This window comes from Gigantopelta aegis, chromosome 2, assembly GCF_016097555.1.
Source record: "Gigantopelta aegis isolate Gae_Host chromosome 2, Gae_host_genome, whole genome shotgun sequence".
Taxonomy (NCBI): domain Eukaryota; kingdom Metazoa; phylum Mollusca; class Gastropoda; order Neomphalida; family Peltospiridae; genus Gigantopelta; species Gigantopelta aegis.
The window spans coordinates 23,171,424-23,192,113 of NC_054700.1; the positions used below are offsets into that span (position 1 = coordinate 23,171,424).

The 20,690-nt window shown below is 34.6% G+C and overlaps 1 protein-coding gene across 2 annotated transcripts in view; it reads left to right on the forward strand.

The window, feature by feature from the left end:
* The first annotated feature begins 518 nt into the window (after positions 1–518).
* Positions 519–20,690, forward strand: part of LOC121382807 (probable ATP-dependent RNA helicase DDX49) — a 61,661-nt gene continuing 41,489 nt past the window's right edge. For both annotated transcript variants that reach the window (XM_041512437.1, XM_041512430.1), the window contains exons 1-4: positions 519–661; positions 9,042–9,165; positions 9,740–9,825; positions 11,280–11,401. In XM_041512437.1, coding sequence (XP_041368371.1) covers positions 547–661; positions 9,042–9,165; positions 9,740–9,825; positions 11,280–11,401 — 447 coding nt within the window. In that variant the 5' untranslated portion in view covers positions 519–546. The remainder of the gene's footprint in view (positions 662–9,041; positions 9,166–9,739; positions 9,826–11,279; positions 11,402–20,690) is intronic.

Consider the following 20,690-nt stretch of genomic DNA (forward strand, 5'->3'; position numbering starts at 1 on the left):
TATAATGCCGTACTAGGACTCGAACCTGTTGCACCAAATCGCCCGAAACTTGCAGACTTGCCACGATATGTTCTGCGCTATCGAAACATTCATAAAAAGAATGCTTTTTAACTCAACCATATGAATGTGGCTTACAAGATACGCGGTCGACCCCGCTTACGTGTATGAAACAGTGGACAAACCTTAATCTCGATTGAGATTCAAAACTTCTACTGTCGCCAGTAGAAATTTTGAATCTCAATCGAGATTAGGCAAACCTGACACTGGCTAGTATGTATTGATTAAATGTGAAGTGCTACACTTTTCATAAGTATGCAGGCTTTGTGTACCGATACACTGTTTGTATCAGTTTTATTAAAAAATGTTACCTTTATGGGCAAAAGGGAATTTATTCGGTATGAAGGAACTTTTACGTTGTACAATAGGCATTGATGATGCTCAACAAACATAGGAGGAGAATAAAATCCATACCGGAAGTTGTGATTATTGGGCTTTTCCGGAAGTAGAACAGACGCAAGTGTTTATGGCTGACATGTGGCTTTGACGATGAGTTTGTTTAAAGATCTTGGTCTAAACGACTGGCTGGCAGACCAGTGTACTGCTATGGGTTTAAGTAAACCTACACCGATCCAGCTACAATGTGTTCCACATATTCTTCAAGGTTTTTATACATTTATTTGACCTCAGTCCGTTAATTCGGGAACCGCGTATGATTTTTAAAATGATGCACCTTGTAAAGTGGCCCGAGTACTCTGACTGTAAGAGAGCTAGACGGGCATTTGGACATAAACACGCTCTCATTACAGTCAGATACCAACCTATGTCTTTTTTTGGCAATTCCTGACTACCAGACGGTAGGCAACGAGTCCCGCTCTAATACCACAACAATCCTATGTTTGACGTCAAATACCTTTACATCAATCATTTTCGAGGTAAGTGATACAAAAAAATCCACATATTAATCACTAATACACATACTACAGAAAGAAACCCGACAGCACCCACATTCAGCTACGCTTCGTGACACTCCGTCGCAACAATTACAAAGCTCGGCGATCTATTTCGAGACTGGGCGATTCCGCCTTGTGCAGCAGTTACAGGGGTCGTCTCATAAGAGGAGGCAGTACGTAGCACATACTTTTGCAGTATCCTGTCGATAACACCCCAAATGTATCCTTCAAATTCAAAATGGAATCAATAATGTGTAATTGTTTTGGTTTAATGACGTAATGAAATCCAAATTCATCCAAAACGCAACTCTTCCATGTTGTAACTTCGCTTGATATGAGACGGCCCCTGTAACTGCTGCACAAGGCAGAATCGCCCAGTGCGCGATCACGTGGTCTACGTCTCGAAATAGATCGCCGAGCTTTGCAATAGGAGAAGCCACGGTGACGTCACATGTTTTGATCACGTGGTACCGCGTGAGCGCTGGTAGGCAAGAAACCAGTTGACAATACTGGCATTAGTAGTAATGAACAATCGAATGTTTTTCCGTCAATTAAATCAGTGTAGACTAGTTTTGATGAATGGTATTTTGTCATGGTAATTTCATACGTTGTTGTTAGATGCACAAGTCACTGTAGTAAGGATTATGAAATTAGTTTCATCAAATACAGTGGAAGCGAAACGTTGAACAGTTAAAGCTGACAACAATCAAACTTTGCCCATCCCACAACGGAGATCGTCATTTTATACAAGGTTTGTTGTATGTTATTCATTCGTAATACTAATACACGTCAGTATTTATTGAAATGAAAATTGAAAAGATAATAAAATAAAAAAATAATAATAATAAAAGCCCCCCACCAAACTGACATGGAACCAAAGTACCCTTGAACAGTAGGCCTACCCAGTCAATCGATACGTTTTATGTAACTTTTTGTTTTGTATTGACAGATCCATTATAGTGGGGTAAAACAAAAATCTGAATATATTTTATATTGTATTATGCCATAAAATATGTAGGTGGCTGGAGTATTTATATTTTTAATTAAATAACAGGGAGCTGTGTGGTACGTGTGTGTGTGTGTGGTGTGTGTGCAATCAAGCATATATATATTGTTTCATATGAAAATGGTTGTGAAATATTTCCATTTATTAATTATATTATATGTTAATTATAATGTTTTTTACTTTTTTTATTGAAGAAGTGATCCACAGGTGTATTTGTAATGTGTAAGTTGATTTTTTAATAATAAAATAAAAGGTATAAACATTTTCAGGGTGGGATATCAGGTGTATGAAATCATTTGTTTGGGATTAAAAATAAATAAATACTAATAATAAAACTGGATATTGATCCACAAGTTGGTGATAGCCATTATATTTTATTAAAAACAAAATTTTATGTTACATGCATTTATTATATAAGTTATCTGAATTTGTTTTGCAGGAAATAAAGAAAGAAAAGGGGCAGCTGATTGTATTTATAAGTATTTATTGTCATCAGTGACAGATGTCAATATGTCTTCACAAATACATTTATGTGTATTCAAATATTTCAAATAATATCAATATATACACAATATAAACTTTCATACTTATATATCATAGAAAATGTACCAATGTTCTTATTTTTTTTCCTAGGTATCAGTGATCCCTGTTTATGGACAAAAAGAGAACCGCAACTCTTGGATGAAAAATGGGCCTTTCACGATGAATTAAGGCGTTTAAGTTTTAGGGTGAATTAAGGGATGCTAAGGAGAAACACTGTATCAGATTCAGCGATTCTTTTCTACAGTATCTCATGTTTCTGTGCATAAGAGGGATACCAGAACTTTTTTCACTGACTTCCAAACTACCATGTGCAATATTATTGGGGCTATTCAGTATGTGATGATGACATTGATAACACACTGACTTTCCAAACTACCATATGCAATATTATTGGGGCTATTCAGTATGTGATGATGACATTGATAACACACTGACTTTTCCAAACTACCATATGCAATATGATTGGGGCTATTCAGTATGTGATGATACATTGATAACACACTGACTTTTTCCAAACTACCATATGCAATATGATTGGGGCTATTCAGTATGTGATGATGACATTGATAACACTTGGATTTAATCTTTTTTTACCAGGATCTCGATTTTCTAATAAAAACAGACTTTACAAAATCAATAAAATGATATCGAGAAACAGTAGACAACACATATTTATTATTTTCTTTTTCTATTATCATTATAAACCAATGATCAAATGATATTTGCATTGTGTTAATGTGTGTCTTACATTAAAACATGTATTGTTACCATTTACAGTAATTTGTGTTTTAACTGGTTTATAATCAGGTTGAAAAGTGATAGCCTTTGAAACTGTGCCTCTTGTCAAAGGTAACTGACACTGTTTTAAATTTGAAAGGAAGGAATCTTTTATTTTAACAATGCACTCAAGTCATTTTAATTACGGATATATAGAGTCGGACATGTTTAGGGATCACACAGATAATATTAGGAGGAAACCTGCTGCTGTCACATAATTGGATTACTCTTTCCGATTAACAATAAGGATCGAATATGCATCATATCAGGCCCCACAGACAGGATAATAAATAGTGTAGCATTTGTTACACCAGTTGTAGAGCACTGGCTGGAATGAGAAATAGCCCTATAGGACCACCAACAGGAATCAATCCTAGATCGACTGCATATTAAACTATGTCCTGGCCTGCATGGGATTAGGCGATTAAAATATTAATGGCAATTTTTATGTATATATATATAAAAAAATAATGCTACAAAATGTCTGAAGATGGAACCACAAAGGTGAGGGGACCAAGTAACTTTGAGATGTAATCCGGTTTTAAAAGGCTAAGTTCTGTACTAATATTTAAAAAAAGGATGCTGTAGCTAGAGGGAGCAATGTATGTGTGGTCATGGAACATGTATGTAAATTTAGGTTCCTCCATTTAATACAATGTGTTAATATTATCCGATATCAGCAAGTTTAAGGAATAAAAAAGGACTTGATAAAATTAATAGTTTTAAAGTTTTTGTAAAGTTTTCTAATAAGATACTTGCTTAAATTTATTGTTGATGAAAAGCCTTACAAATGAACCAGTAGACAAGTCTGATGTGTTATATATATATATAACACTGTCTATATATTGTCTACTGGTTGTTCATTTGTAACAAATGGTTCATATATATATATATATATCTATATGTGTGTGTGTGTGTGTGTGTGTGTGTGTATGTGTATCTATATGTACATATATATGTATATGTATATATACATATATGCATATATATATATATATATATATATATATATATATGGGTTTATTTAAAATTGTTAAAAGAAAATAATTTCCTATAACAAAGTGTAGGCCAATTATTTCTTTTAAAACAGTTTTAAATAAAAAATATAGGCCTACTCGTTTTATTTTATTATTTTTTATTTGTGTGTGCGCGCGCTCGTTTGTAATGCTTTACTTGAAATATGGACCAGACGCTTTAAAATACATGGACTAAAAATATTTATTCAGGTGAAAAGAAAAAAGAAAAAAAAGGAAGTTTGCTATAGTTTTGAACTCGGTCAATCGTCAAATTGTATGGGTGGAAAGAGTACATGTAGCTATGTAGAATAGCGTTCCCGCGCTACAAGCGGTAATTTAAGCACGTGTTGGCCATTCTTTGCTATTCACGCTACGCTAGTTCGCTTTGTTACTAATGGCCATTATGATAGACTTCTGCCTACCAGATGCGCGCGCATGCTGATACGTGACGTCACTTCCCTAAACACATGGCTTCTCCTATTGTTGCGACGGAGTGTCACGAAGCGTAGCTCAATGTGGGTGCTGTCGGGTTTCTTTCTGTAGTAAGTGTATTAGTGATTAATATGTGCATTTTTTTGTATCACTTAACTCGAAAATGATTGATGTAAAGGTATTTGACGTCAAACATAGGATTGTTGTGGTATTAGAGCGGGACTCGTTGCCTACCGTTTGGTAGTCAGGAATTGCCAAAAAACGACATAGGTTGGTCTCTGACTGTAATGAGAGCGTGTTTATGTCCAAATGCCCGTCTAGCTCTCTTACAGTCAGAGTACTCGGGCTACTTGTAAAGTAAAGATCTAAGCCCCTAAGTTTTTTGTGGGTTTTTTTTTTAATCTAGGGCAAGTAATTAAACCTTAATCTGTTAATTTAAGGTGACTGTGAGGTAAAAGTAATACTTCTGCTATTTCTCCCCTCCACACAGAGTGACACGCACACACTAGCAACTCGAAACCACCCACTTTAGATAACGTCGACAACGTTATCAAATACCCGACGGTCAATTTTGTGACGTTCTGTCAGAACCATGCCAACTTTAACCGCGTGATCGCGATGTGCCAAAAGCATGAAATTTTAGGACCAGTCAGAGAAGGCTTTACAGAGCGCAATCCACATCCGTTTGCGTCAATAGGTTGTCTGCTAATTTTCAAAGTTGGCCAAAGAATCACGGTACACCTACAGAAAAGGTAAGTCTTTGTGCCTCCTTTAATCAAATATAAAATATAGGAAAAATATCCGCCCGGTCCCCCCTTCCCCTAACCTTAACTCCAACCCCAACCCCAACCCTAACCCTCAACCCTAACTAAAAATAATAATGGAGGGGACCGGGCAGATATTATACCAAAATATATTTGAAAATTACGATCGTATTCGTAGTTTGAAAAGTACGTGGGGACCGACATTCAGTAATTTTTAATGCATGCTGTCTCTTCCACTGGGTTAGGGCGAGTCAATATTACAACACTCCTACGTCAGTGATACGTGGTCATGTCACCGCAATATGGCCTGTTGATTGGTTGATTCTCTGATGGGTTAGTCTCTTAATATTGTTTATGCCCGATAATGGGAGCTGCAGGTACAATCAGCTGTTAGACTTTTCCCTGTGTCTTTTGCATAGAAAAGCTTCAAATAAACAGATATTTAGCTAATAAAAATTATTTTAAGATGGGGAATATATATTTAGACTAATTAAAAAATATTATTTGATTTTTCTGTGCATTTGATTGCTTTTAATAGCTCTTTATGGAATATTATTAAGTGTAATGATTTATGTTTGTCAATTTATTATTTTTATTTTTTCTTCATGAATTTATTGATGATTTTTGGCTAATAAAAATATTTTGAGATGGGGAATATATATTTAGACTAATTAAAAAAACATTCTTGGATTTTCTGTGCATTTGACTGCTTTTAATAGCTCTCTATGGAATATTATTTAAGTGTTCATAATGATTTTTGTTTGTAATTTTTTTTTTTTTTTGCTATAAGTTATGAATTAACTTATTATTAGTCCCTTACCGGTCCATCCGGAGAGTATTAAGTTTCATGTTCGTCTGTCCCACATTTGTTTTCGGGATGTTTTTTTACAGAAGGCTTTGAGATATTGAGCTGAAATTTTGTGTATAGGTTTATCACATACAGTTACAGATAAGTTTGACTTTCATGTATTGCTTTAGCAGTACTCTCAAAATGCTTGTTTGATGATTTTGGGGTAATAAAAATATCTAGACAAATTAGTTTTTTTTAATTCTTGGATCTTGGATATGATTTTTTTTCTCTGTGCATATGATTGCTTTTAGCTAGCTATGGAATATTATTTGTTAGGTGTCATGATTTGTTTGTTTTTTTCTAAATAAATAAAACAAACTTTTTATGATTTGTTTTTTTTTTTTCACTGCTTTGTGAATTAATTTGTTTATGATTATTTCCTGTTTTTTTCTTTTTCTTCAGTAAACATGGCATCTGAACCTGATCCTGATAATCATTTCACAAGGAATGTCACCTATCAGCTCTCTCACAGGAAACGGAAATATAATAAAAGAAGAAAAGATTTCTTTTCAAATTCAAAATGGTGGCTTTTATTTTGATTTTTTTTTTCAGTTGAAAATATCTTGAAATTTTGAGTTCAGTAAGTGGTTTTTAACAAGTATTTTCACTTGACAACAATGGCGGCACGTCATGGTAATTTTCAGGGATCGATAATAAATTTGATCATTTTACCACAACAAAAATAACCAAATATTGCAATATGAATTGTAGTTCGTTTAATTAGCTCACTTTTAATTGGCTGCCGCAATTTTTGACAACAGATTTGAATTCAGTACATCACAATTTCTATGTAGGTGAACTTTCTTACACTTTTATCCACTATCGGTGAGCATCAATAATTAGCATATTAATTATGCTAATTAGAACATTAATTATGCTAATTAGCTCACTTCTAATGGGCTGTCGCAATTTTTGACAACACATTTGAATTCATGCAGTACACCACAATTTCTATGAAGGTGGAATTTCATACAATTTGATCCACTATTAGTGAGTATTAGCATATTAATTATGCTGATTAGCTCACTTCAAATTAGCTGCCGCAATTTTTGACAACAGATTTGAATTCAGTACACCACAATTTCTATGAAGGTGAAATTTCATACAGTTTGATCCACTATTAGTGAATTTACTGTAAGCAATTATTGCAAGCTGGCTTAAGATTTGTCAGAAAAATTAATAACTTTTTCCTATTGTTTTACAATACTTGAATGTCTCCACAAGAGTACTAATTTCGGCAAACAGAAATTTTCCTAGAATCATAACTACATGTCCGATTTCCAAAATTCAAAAAGTAAAATGACGTGCTCACCATGCAAGTACATTTCAAATCTGTTGTCAAATAGCAAACTAAGTTACTTTGAAATTTTGGTTTTGAGTTGCTAGTGTGTTTGTATATATGTATATATGCACGCACAAAAAGTTAGTATTTAATTGTGAAATACAAGTCCCATATTTTTTATCATTCTAGGCTTGGTACCCTCCACAGGCGTAGGCAGGATTTTATACTGGGATTGGGGGGGGGGGGGGGGGTGGACAACCCACATTATGTATATACATGTGTATGTATGATTTTATAAAATTTAATAGTTTAAAAAAAAAATGTTTGATGGGGGTGGGGGCATGTTCCCGTGGGCCCCCTCCCTACGCCACTGCAGGGACGGCGCATGGCCATAACACTTTTCAAAGAGGCACTTTTGTGGGTTATATTTGTTGTATCTGTGAAAATGTCCTGAATTGAATTTGAAAGGAGAGAGTGGCAGTCTCGAGCTGTATCACTATATTTTACACTGCCATCCCTGCTCTGGTACACTCCCTGCCTCCTCCCCCCCCCCCCCCCCCTTACCCTTTTGAGCTCTAGTTTAGCTTGTGCTCATCATGGTTTCTTGTTTGCTGTATCATGCGCAATCATAGAACATGTGCCGGTGGCGATACTGGCTTGGAACAGATATGTTTAAAAAAAAATAGGTGTCACATTTATCGACCACTTTAAATAATTGTTGTAATCCCCAGGGATGAAGTTGTCACTGCAGATCCTATCCCATCGTGATGGTCCTTTCCATTACGCACGGATTCTGTTAAGAACCACTTCTATGCAAACCCTGTCATTGTTGGTTTGTTTAAAGTTCGGAAATCCTGCTGCTTTGATATGTCCAAACACTAAATAATGGTTCACCATATTTTACATTTAAAAACTATCTCCAAAAGAATATTCCATCCATACAATTCAATTCAATAGAATAAAAATTTTGTGTTTTAAAAATACTCGTGTTCCACCTTCCCAGTAAAATGTCTGAAAGGCTGCAAATTGCGCTTTCATGTTATGCCGGTCACGCGTCACAGGGTCACATGATTTAGCTCTTGGAGTCGGCAGGCGTTTTGGCAAGCGATGGGGAAAAACGCAACTTTTTATTGCGAATATATTAAAAACGTGTAAAAAATTTTATTTTTTATTTTATTGATTCTTCATATATATTATAAAAGGTATACATAGATACCAAATAATAGTGAATTACGTTTTTGATAAATGTGGACCTTTAAATAAAATAATTTTTTTAGAAAAATTATTTGTAATTTTGTTAAGAGGAAACAGGAGGAACTTTTGCCAAGATAAATTTTCAACATGTTTTCCGTCGTTTTCACACTATGACCCTTGATAACTTTTATTATTTAGGTGTTGTTTCGGTGGTTTTTTTTTGACAGGTGATGACTGTATTGGCTGTGCTAAGACAGGGAGTGGAAAGACAGCAGCATTTGCCTTGCCCATTTTGCAGAAACTTGCCGAGGATCCATATGGAATATTTGCACTTGTCCTTACTCCAACCAGGTTTGTGAAGTCCTGTCATGTTAGTATGTACATTACATTACAATCCAGTCTGTTGATCATTTAAGAAATTACATTATGTTGTTATTACAGTTTATTTTGATTGTGGTCCACCACAGTCTTAGTGTCAAACGTTAAGTCATTGTGTCATGACATGGAGTGCAACACACAAATGGGGTGAGTTTGATGGACTCAGTTTTTCCTCACTTCAGTCAGTGTACCATGATGTCTGGTAAGCCAATATGAATCAAGGCTGCAATTTGACTGTCATATTCAGGATAGTTCAGGATCTGCAGAAAACACCAAATTGACTATGGAGTTCAAAAGTTGCAGAAATCCAATTATTTTCCATTGCATATACATGAAATTATTTCACCAACTGTTTTTAAAATTAGCAGTTGGTGAATTTGACAAGTGATAGGGGTAACCCTGGTGTCCATGGGGAAAATGCATACAAAAGAACTCTGTCTGCTTTTGGTAGGAGTAACGTGTGGTGGCTAAAGTTCAGAATGTGCTGAGGTGTCATTAAACAAACATTTCATTCCATTATAAACTCACTGTAATTTTTATTTTACAGAGAACTGGCATTCCAGATAGCAGAGCAGTTTAGCGTACTGGGAAAACCCATTGGGGTTCGAGTCACTGTCATCACCGGTGGATTGGGTAGGTATTCCAGGGGTCGAAATTGACTGCAATTCTTGCAGACATTAAATTTGGTCCAAAACAGATTCTTCTTGAAACATAAACAGGGCTTCTAGAATTTGTATAAAATTCACTAGCCATGGGATCAGTAATTAAAATGTTTTACTAGCCACAATTAAAAATCCACCAGCCCTACTTTACTTTAAAGTAAAGACAATTTTACTAACAGTAATAATCAGATATGTCACCATAAGAGGGAGATAGAACTTAAAAACAGCTAACTAAAAGGTAGACAGTAGGGATACTGCTAATGATACAATACCCTTGTTTGTGCATCGATTCCTATTTTGACTGTGTACCTGTATATATTCCTGTTGTAATTTCGTATCTATTTACATACATTAACTGATTGGCAAATTATTTCCATCAAGGAAAGACAGTGAAATGAAGAGAGAATATTTTGTAACTGCTTTGCCAATGTTTCTGTAGTGGCTTCAAATGATCTCTAAAATATGTTCACATTTCATGGCTTTGCAATACTGACGTAAAACAGGATTTTTCTGCCGAAATTATCCAGACATGTGAAATACACAGTAAACATGACCTAGGGTTTAACCTAGGTTTAAACCATATGTTTCCAAAACCCACTGATAACCTAGACATATGAAATCAGCCGTTTGTGTACACGCACGCACAAACAGTTTGTATTTAATTATAAAATACAAGCTCCATATTTTTTATCATTCTAGGCTTGGTACCTTCCACTGGGGATACAGACTTAGAACAGATATGTTTAAAAAAACTGGCATGTCACTGCGGACTGACTACGCTGTATATGATAAATTGTCATCCCCTTGCAACCCCATTGTTCTTGAACGTGCAAATGTCATTCGCGTGTCAACTGTTATGTCACTTTTAATCAACGAATACCACCACTGGTATGAATAAATCTTAAAGCATATTGGCAAACAACACAAATAACAAACTAATCTAAAATTATTTGCCGTAGACATTTTCCAACACCCATCGCTTATACTTGATGTCAATACAGATAGACATGTTCATACCAGAGATTAGTTTGTAAAATAAAAAATTTCTAATGAATTGATTTGTAATTAACACAGTTTATACACTCAGTTGTTATGTTTACAATTGTTATGAATGGATTATGTCTACTATTCACTACAGGGCTCAAAGTTAAGAATGTTTCTCCCACAGCAATTTTTAAAAGAATTGCCATGGTTGAGCAATGAGGAGCTGTAGGTGTGTTTGTGTTTTACATTAATTTAGTAAATCATGTTATAATATGGTGTCTTAAAACTGTAGCATGTTTGTGTTTTACATTAATTTAGTAAATCATGTTATAATATGGTGCCTTAAAACTGTAGCATGTTTGTATTTTGCTTTAGTACATGATGTTACAATGTGCTAAGATTAGATTGTAACGTGAGATTTGTTAATGTATCACATTTCAGATATGATGAAACAGGGAATCGACCTGTCTGTAAAGCCTCACATCGTCATATCAACTCCAGGTCGACTTGCCGATCACATTAACAGCTGTAAGACATTCAGTCTGAAAAGAATCAAATTTCTGGTGAGTGAAACCTTTTGAGAGTTTTGAACGTTATCTACAGCATTGTACTAGTAGGCGGTGACATACTTGCAACTTATCGAACTGCCATTCTGGATTGGCATGTCTAAGGCTCACCCTGAAAAACATTTTGTGCTATCCAATTTTCAGATAATATGTAGTATTTTTTCCTTGAAAATGATTAAAATGTGGTTAATTTAAGGAATATTTTATTAGCCAACTACTAAATGTAGCCACTTTGTATAAAAAATTATCAATTGGCTAATTTGGTTATGTACAGGGTGAGCCCTGCATGTATATCACTAGTTGATTGCACATGAAGTCTGAGGTGCAGTGGCTAATCAGATTCATCAGCTGCATCTTCTATGGACTCTGGTGCTTCTTGTTCTAACCTTAATGTGAAAATATATCGGGCTAGTGATTAATTGATTACCTGACTTAGATTACATGGAGCCATTTAAGATATTACCATATTGATAACATATTGGAAGGAAGGAAATGTTTTATTTAACGTTTATTTACAGTTATATGGCATTGGACATATGGTTAAGGACCACACAGATATTCAGTGAGGAAACCCACTGTCGCCACTTCATGGGCTACTCTTTTCGATTAACAGCAAGGGATCTTTTATATGCACCATCCCATAGAGCGAGAAATAGCCCAGTGGACCTACTGACAGGGATTGATCCCAAACTGACCACACATCAAGCAAGCGCTTTACCACTGGGCTATGTCTCGCCCCTTGATGCCATATAGATTCACATTCTAAGGGGAGCTAAAATTTACTGTTCTTGAACTAGTCTCAGGTGAGTGATGGGGAGCGAGAGTAATACCTCCCCTTAAATACTGGTACAGTAACAGCTGTGGTATGTACTGACCTGCCTATTGGAAAGTGCATATAAAAGATCTCTTGCTGTTTTATCAGAAGTAGCCTATGTGGTGGTAGCAGATTTTCGCTCTTTCCATTACTCTACTAAATGTTGAATTAATGATATAGTGGACACTAAATTTTACTTATCCCAAAACCACTTGTCTCGGACAAGTGGACAAGCTCTCAGTGGAGGTCCTGATTCTCACTGATCAACAACAACAGATGTTTCATCTGTTTTCCTAGAGACAGGACAGCCTATACAATGACTGTCTAGATTCTAAACTCATATTTTCTTAACTCACTATTGCCCCACAACTGGTATCATGGATGTGGTGTGGTATGTGCTGTTCTGTCTGTGGGTTAGGACATATAAAAGATCCCTTGCTGAAAAATTCAGATTTACGAAACATTTGACATTCATTCAATAGAATGGCTTACACTGGAAAATATTTTGTTTTAGCCAATTTCAGATATGTGGAGTACAGTCAAACTTGTTCAAGTGACCACCTGCAATCAGCTGTCACCTGCAGTGAATGGCCACTTTTTCCCCTCTCAAGCAATTTTTTATGTAAATGCACTTGTAATAAGCGGTCACCTGTATAACATGGCCAGCGGTTACCTAAAATGGATCCCAAATCGCTAAAATACTTGTATTAAATGGCCACAATAAATGTTTACTATTATATAAAAGGGATATTTATACCAACAGCGACAAGGTGCAACAAATAACTGATCTTCACACATTCAGGAATACTAGTACCCATTCAGTCCAGTCATTTCTACTGTTTATCAATTAAGAAAGTATGACTCTAGAATGCATCTAATTGCCTCTGGGTAGGCTAAGCTTGACATTTGTAGGTAGTACTAAAACAAATAATTTCCAGCTGAGTCAAAGTTTGAGGTGCACCCAACTTTTGATAGAGAAGTGAACACCACAAGTCCTGTAATTGGTGACAAATGTGAGTGTGTTGGTTGTGAAAGAAAAAAGTTTCATCTGGGCAAAAAATGTATGCAATTTTATTTCCTCTAGTACCACTGTGTCAAGTAACCGTGTGCTTGAAACATGTTGGGGTACCTGTAAAAAAAAAAGTACTCAAATTTTGTGCGGAACTAGGGTAGTCATAGACGCTACCCGTGATATCAGAAATGAGCAGCTTGACCCCCAATTTTTTCTGATTCACTTTTAAGGGTGATGGGTGGTAGTACTTATATCTGTGGTGTTTATGTCGAATGATATGCTGCAGGTAGGAGTTTTAGCCACATATGTTACTATTTAGTCCAGTCAAATTAGCTATAAAAAAAGTGGTCGACCCACAAGTGATTGCAACAGAATTAATTTTAATGTTTTTTAAATCTGAAATACCTCATCTACAATATATTAAAAATATCAAGGTGTAGTCGAAGGGGAAAGTGTATAAAATTGTATGTATATGACCCATATGATAAATATTGGTGAGTGTATTTTATTAGAGGGTAGAGATACATTTTCCACCATAACTTTCTTATTAATTGGTATATTTTCATATATTATTTATCACCTTAAAGATAACAGACTGTGCATTTTTGTAAAATATAATTTTGTATTTAATCTATGATGTCACAATATCACCATAATTATCTCCCCTTCGGCAATTACACAAATTTTTTGTTCTAAAACTATTTTTTGGAAAAATTATGAACTAAAAGTGATTTCATTGTAATAATATGCATGAATAAATTAGTTTAGAGCTATTGATGGTATGTTTTGTGTTATTCAGGTGATTTATATACATATTTGTGAACTTTTAAATTTGAGCATTCTAAACATACACTTTTTAAAATCATTGTTAACTGTTTTCTGTGTGTATCTGTTATTGCATTGTCCCTCTGTGCATTTGTGTAATCTATAATATAATAATGCCAGGCCGTTTTGACAGTTTCTGACCGTTCTGATAGCTTCTTATCTCTTGATTTGTACACTCAGGACTAGTCTACTACTACACATCATGCTAAACATTGCATACAAATATTAATTCCACAAATACAACGGCATTGGAAGCCGCCATCTATGTCATTTAACGTAGATGTGTCTATATACACAACGGCCGTGCACATAGCCTCGGCTAATAAGGGCTGGCTATTTACACGGCAATCGTATTTTTGGGGAAACCCCATCGAAACTTTCCCACTTTGTTTAGTAAATTTGTAAAATCATCGTTAATTTTGTTCTATTCATTGCTACTTTCAGTGTATTTGATAAGTCAGTGCTCACTGTGTCTGTATGTTTGAGTTTATTCATGACTACTTCCAGTGTATTTGATACGCCACTGTCACTGCAATTGCTTTTTTTAGTTTATTCACGGTTACTTTCTGTTTATTTGATTCGTCACTGTATTTTTTAGTTTATTCGCGGCTACTTTCTGTTTATTTGATACGTCACTGTATTTTTAGGTTTATTCGCGGCTACTTTCAGTCTATTTGTTATGTCACTGTCACTTTATTTTTGAATTTGTTCATGGTTACTTGACTTTAAGTCTATTTCATGTACCATTCACAGTAGTCGACTTCACTCTCTGTTGAAATCGGAGAATTGGAACCACTCGTACAGCGTCATTATCCGCAACCAACAGAACATTCCATATCCGTGCATCGTGTTGTGTCGCATGTCAACTTAAAACACGTACAGCAAATTATCTCAAACAGCTTTCCAGGCGCTAGGTGGCAAAGTTGTTTTTGGTGTATACTGTGTGTTTCTCAATTTCTGTGGATCTAATTCAGCATCATGATAATCTACGCTAATCCAGTGTCGATATTGAAAAAAAAAACACTCGCTTGCTGTGACAGGCTACAACATTTGATTTGGAGGCACGGTTTGAACTTGTACAGATAATTTCTAAAAATGTTTTCTACATCAGCTGTGTAAATCATACTTAACTGCAATGTCTTTGCTTAAATCTTCTTTCAGAAAGTATGCAACAAAACTTGTAATTTTGGTGGACAAAAATATTTTTGAGGACTTCTCCCTTTTCAGTACAAACAAGCTTTGATGTTTATCACAAACTGTAATTGCGGATATTACAAGAAGCAACACAGTTTTTGCCCAAGCACAATCTTCATTTTCTAGATATCTCAAACTTTGGTTTATATTGTTAGTCTAAAAGTAAAGCTTGATTTAATAGCAGCATAGCAGTACAAGACGATAAGAAGGTCTGTGTCTTCAATGATAGGTAACCAGCTGCATGCATGCACTAGCTGCTTTGGAAATCAGCCCAAAAGCGATCACGTCTTCGTAGAACATGATGACCAATCTTGAACATAAAGTATACTCCAAGGTTGTCTTTTTCCAGATCTTGCATCTTGTGAGTAATATAGAACTGACGGACGCATTCTTAAAAATAGTTCTTCTTTGGTATCCTTCTACCTGGGTGTGTATTTCGATATCTACGTTTGAAATGTCAACTGTGGAATCAGCTACGGTTTCATCTTCAATACTTTGAGGACTGCGTTTGTTACCCAATTCAGTATAGCAATGTAATTTTAAACGTTCGAGAGACAAGCAAATCTTGTATGGCAGTATCAAGAACAAGTTGTACTTTTACTGTCTTTCCGCTCCGTATATGATTGACAGAAATAAATGCATACACTTTCTATATAATCTGCTGGAGACCCAAACCACTCATTATATAGACAATGCAGCAAATAAAACTCATTTCTGTGTGTAACCCTCCCAATCACAAGGCAATAGAGCAGAGGGGATTTGTTGGAGGTTCCTTGATGATAGTGTTTGCTTCACAGTACAATGGCTGATCAAAGGTTAATAACTGGTATTGATCCCTATGGCCAGGAATGATTAGATACAAAGACCATCGTTGAGTAAATACAGAAAAGATCGCTAGCATTCATGTTGATCGTCGGTACGAAAGTCACAGATGATTGTCCTGGGTATAAACCTTTCTGGCACATCTGCGTACATCCCGACCATCCTGGAATGTGTAACCTGAGTGGCCAACTCACCGAAGACAAGATATGATCTACTGTTGTGAGATGCTTCAGTTTATCCAATTTCATAGTTGACATGCTATTTGACGTTGGCTTGTACGAAGACATTTCAGTTTTCTCCAAGTGTTATTAATTCGTTTTGAGACACAAGTGTTCGTATTTTGGATCCGGGTGTAACACCTGTTATTATTCCAATTCTGTTGAAGGTGTTCTTTCTATCAAGTGTACATGTACATGAATTGTGGTCTGCAACACACTGTACAAAGCTGCTAGACACAAACACAATCAAGTATTCAGTTCCTTGGGAGACAGAAGCACTAGTTTCAAGGTTATTGAGTATATCGATAAAACATTTGGACCCAAATTGATGGTGAAGTTGAATGACAAATGAAATCAGTAAAGGAGCTGAATGTAAACGAGGACTAGATAGTGTTGCTTGATCTACAGACAATACTTTTAGTTGAGAATCCTTTACACGGAATATTCTTTTCAGAAGCACACATAAATTTTGGGTAGAGGAGATATTTACTATAATAAATAATAAATACCCGGTAGTATATCCAGTGTATAAGCAAGCAAAATAAACTATAAAGAATGTGAAGGCAAGCTTTGATATTATAATAAAATTAAATTAAACGGTGAAAAGTGTAAGTTGTGGAACCAAATAAAAATGAAAATGGAACAAGCCGAGTGAAGTAGAATTATACAAAGAATAAAAATATTTCCACAAATTAAAATGAAAAAGAAACGAGTCAAGAAAATAAGTCAATGACCCCAAAATTAACACTAACAATAACAAAAACATGCGTCAAAGCCACAAAACAAATTTGTTTGACATATGGATCCACTGCAAATAGTGTATTTGTTTACAATTTATTCGTTAGAGACAAAATTACGAATGTTATTTTTTCTCCATGGATATGTGAAATAGAAAAATTGCTCAATAAAATTGCTATAAAAAGATTTTATTTATATATATATATATATATATATATATCAATAATATAATATTGCAAATGTGTGAAAATATATTGTGTATATTTGGCAAACAAATTTGTTTTTTAGTGCTATAAAAGATAATTTTACTATATTACATGTTCTGAAAGCTTTTGTTGAGAATTTAAAACTTTATTGTGATAAATTAAGTCCAAATGTGTTTATTTTATATCAGAAAATGAAAGTTTCATGGCGCATGCTTTCAAATTCGTTTGCGTCGTCACTGCGGTTTGTTTACATTTTAAAAACTTTCGATTTATGATAATTCTGAATAATAATAATATACTTATAAAACTGAACGAGCAACTTTACAATATTTTTTTTAACAGCAGAACAAAATTGCGTTTTTCGTAATATTTTTTTATTAAATATTTGCTATCAGTACACAATTGTTGACGTCAGAGTTGAATAATTGAATCTGTTATTCAGAATTATAAATCGAAATGTCAACAATTTAATGTCAAGGACAAAATGTTATTATCTCCCTTGATGTGTACAAAGCCGCACAACGTCATATTTTAAATATACTTTCGGGACAAAGTTTGGTCGCAAAATTAAACATGTTCCTCAAACGATATTTTCCGGTATTTTTTATATGTTGTTTCTAAACACTTTCTGAGTAATTTCTCGTAAAAAGTGTTACTGTTGCAATTAATTGCGGGTCAAACCTTAATTTGACTGAACTAATTGTCGTCTATGGGATTTGATTTGGTAGTATACACCCTATAGCACATATTCAGTGCATAATAAAAAATAATATGATTTTGTCATTTTATTTAATTAAACTATACTGGTTGATTAATTAGCCATCACTTGACCTTGACAATAATCGCTGTACATGGCTCTGAATGGAGTTTTAATCAAAGTTAGCACTGAGGAAAAGTTGGTTTTGGCCTATAATTCATACTGTAAAGATTTTAATAATTTCTTTTTACATGGTATTTGACTTGCAATATACAACTGCAGACCTTCGTTTTTGAAAAACCCAGGAGTGCTAAAAATCGCACTCCTCAAAATGCTTACGAGGGGAGTAGAAATGACACTCCTCAAAATGCAGAGGAGAGGAAAATCGCACTTCTCAAAAAATCAGAATTAGAGGCAAGAGACCGAGAGGAATTGCACCCATGAACATGATTAAGTTTGAGGAGTAATGATTTCTAAATTAAATATCTTAAGAGTTAATGTTTTGTGTTTTCAAAATAAATATCTTAATTTAACTGATATGATAGTTGTTCTCAAAGATGAAGGAATGGGCCATTGCAGTCTTTCACAAGAAAAAGAAACACCATGAACACAACATTTATCGATCTTTTATATATTGTATGCATATTATGTTGCATTACAATTCTGAATCATGATAAACATCTATTGTTTTCTACCCAAATATATCTTACTACAATTTTTATAAATATAACAGGATTAACTTTAATTATCGGTGTACTGTAGTTAACACGTCATTTATTATACTACTAACTCGAATCATAGCAACCCATAAAAAAAACCAAAAAAAAAAAAAAAAAAAAAACCCCAACATAACCACCCTAATGTAAATTTAATTTTAAAACATACGTGCTTTACACTCGGTAAATTCGAATTACTGACTTGAAATTAAATCGATATATGTTTGTTTCAGGGTCCCGTCAACCGATCACATGTACTAGAAATCTGACTCTACCAAGGGCAATGTCCTTTGCTTTAAATCACGTGGCAGTATCGTGAAACAGAAAGCAGAAATGTCTACAAGTACATCACTATGTTATTGACGAAAACAAAACCTGCTTTACTAAATTACGTTTTTGTTTGTGTACGCGTTTACTGTGATATCAACCTGTATAAACATTATACATTATACTGTAAACATTATATATATTGGACAACGCGCCTATTATTTTTCCTGTACGTGATCAAAACGACGACAGTATAAATACATTTCGCGATCATTACGTGCATTGTACGAAATTAAACAAACAAAACCGACAAGATCTTAATAAGAAGTGAACTCCTAGCTGATTGGCTTAGTGTAAAGATAACCAACCAATCGTGTTTCAATATGTAAAAAGTATTCTAGGAAGTTCATTGTGAACAGAATGGAAAGATTTGTGGCGTTGTGGATTGGATTCAATAAACAATTAAAATGGCAGAGTTAAAAAACAAACAACACAAGAGTGATTTGTTCAATTTAGGGGAGCGTTATTTCACGCCCATCAGATTGAGTTGACAGGGGTTCACGGGCGTGATAGCGCTCACACCCGTCAGATTGAGTTGACGGGGGTTCACGGGCGTGATAGCGCTCACACCCGTCAGATTGAGTTAACGGGGGTTCACGGGCGTGATAGTGTTCACACCCGTCAGATTGAGTTGACGGGGATTCACGGGCGTGATAGCGCTCACACCCGTCAGATTGAGTTGACCTGTGCCAATAGTGGGTTAATGTCTTTAGTTTCCATTAACATAGATAATTTTTCATGTATGAAATTTTGAAAACTAAAATTTGTAAAGAACTTGATTTTTATTGTCATTGTGACATACATGTTGTGTGTATTTATAGGGTGCTGAGTTATATTTTAGCTAAATTTGTAGTTTTATGCAAAAAATTTAAGTAAATTTGAACAAAAACTTTACCAAAGACATAATTAAATTTGTTGTCACTATTGTGCCTTCTATTCTTATTTATACATAACAATAAGCTTGTTAAACATATATTTAGATCTGTAGATCAATTTTTTTTTTAATAATCACTTAGTTTGCTCTCCTGAAGAGCGTTTTAAGTTTATACTTTGTTGATTATCTGCCTTGGAGTAAGTTGATAATTTATTTTATTGTTAAAGCTATATTACCCAATGTTACTAGCTAAATAAAATGCTGGATTACATATTGTAGGAATACATCCAATATACATATTGTAGTCATCTGGATTAATTAGAAAATAATGCAAGAAAATAGATGTTGAGTAATTATGTCATTTAAAAATAGTGTGGGTTTTTTCAGTAATTAATTAAGAAATGAGCAGCTTGACCCCCAATTTTTTCTGATTCACTTTAAGGGTGAGTGTTTATGTCGATTGATACACTGCAGATAGGATTTTAAGCCACATATGTTACTATTGTCTTCTATGGGATTTGATTTGGTAGTATACATCATTCTTTTACTATGTGAATACACTGCATGAAGTAGGAATTACATAATTAAATGGAAAAAGAAACAAACATGTTGAGAACAGTTAAATTAATACATTCCAGTTACATTATTTCTGAAGGATGTGACATGTCAAAAGTCGATTAGTAGTCAACTGTGGAACACACATCCGTTAATTAGCAGTATGCTGTATAGACAGTGAAAAGTGGAACAACAACAAATGTTTTAAAGACACTGTATGTGGCAACTTGTAATCAGCGGCAACTTGTCTTAAGCAGTTACTTTTTTCTACTCCCTCGTATGACCGCT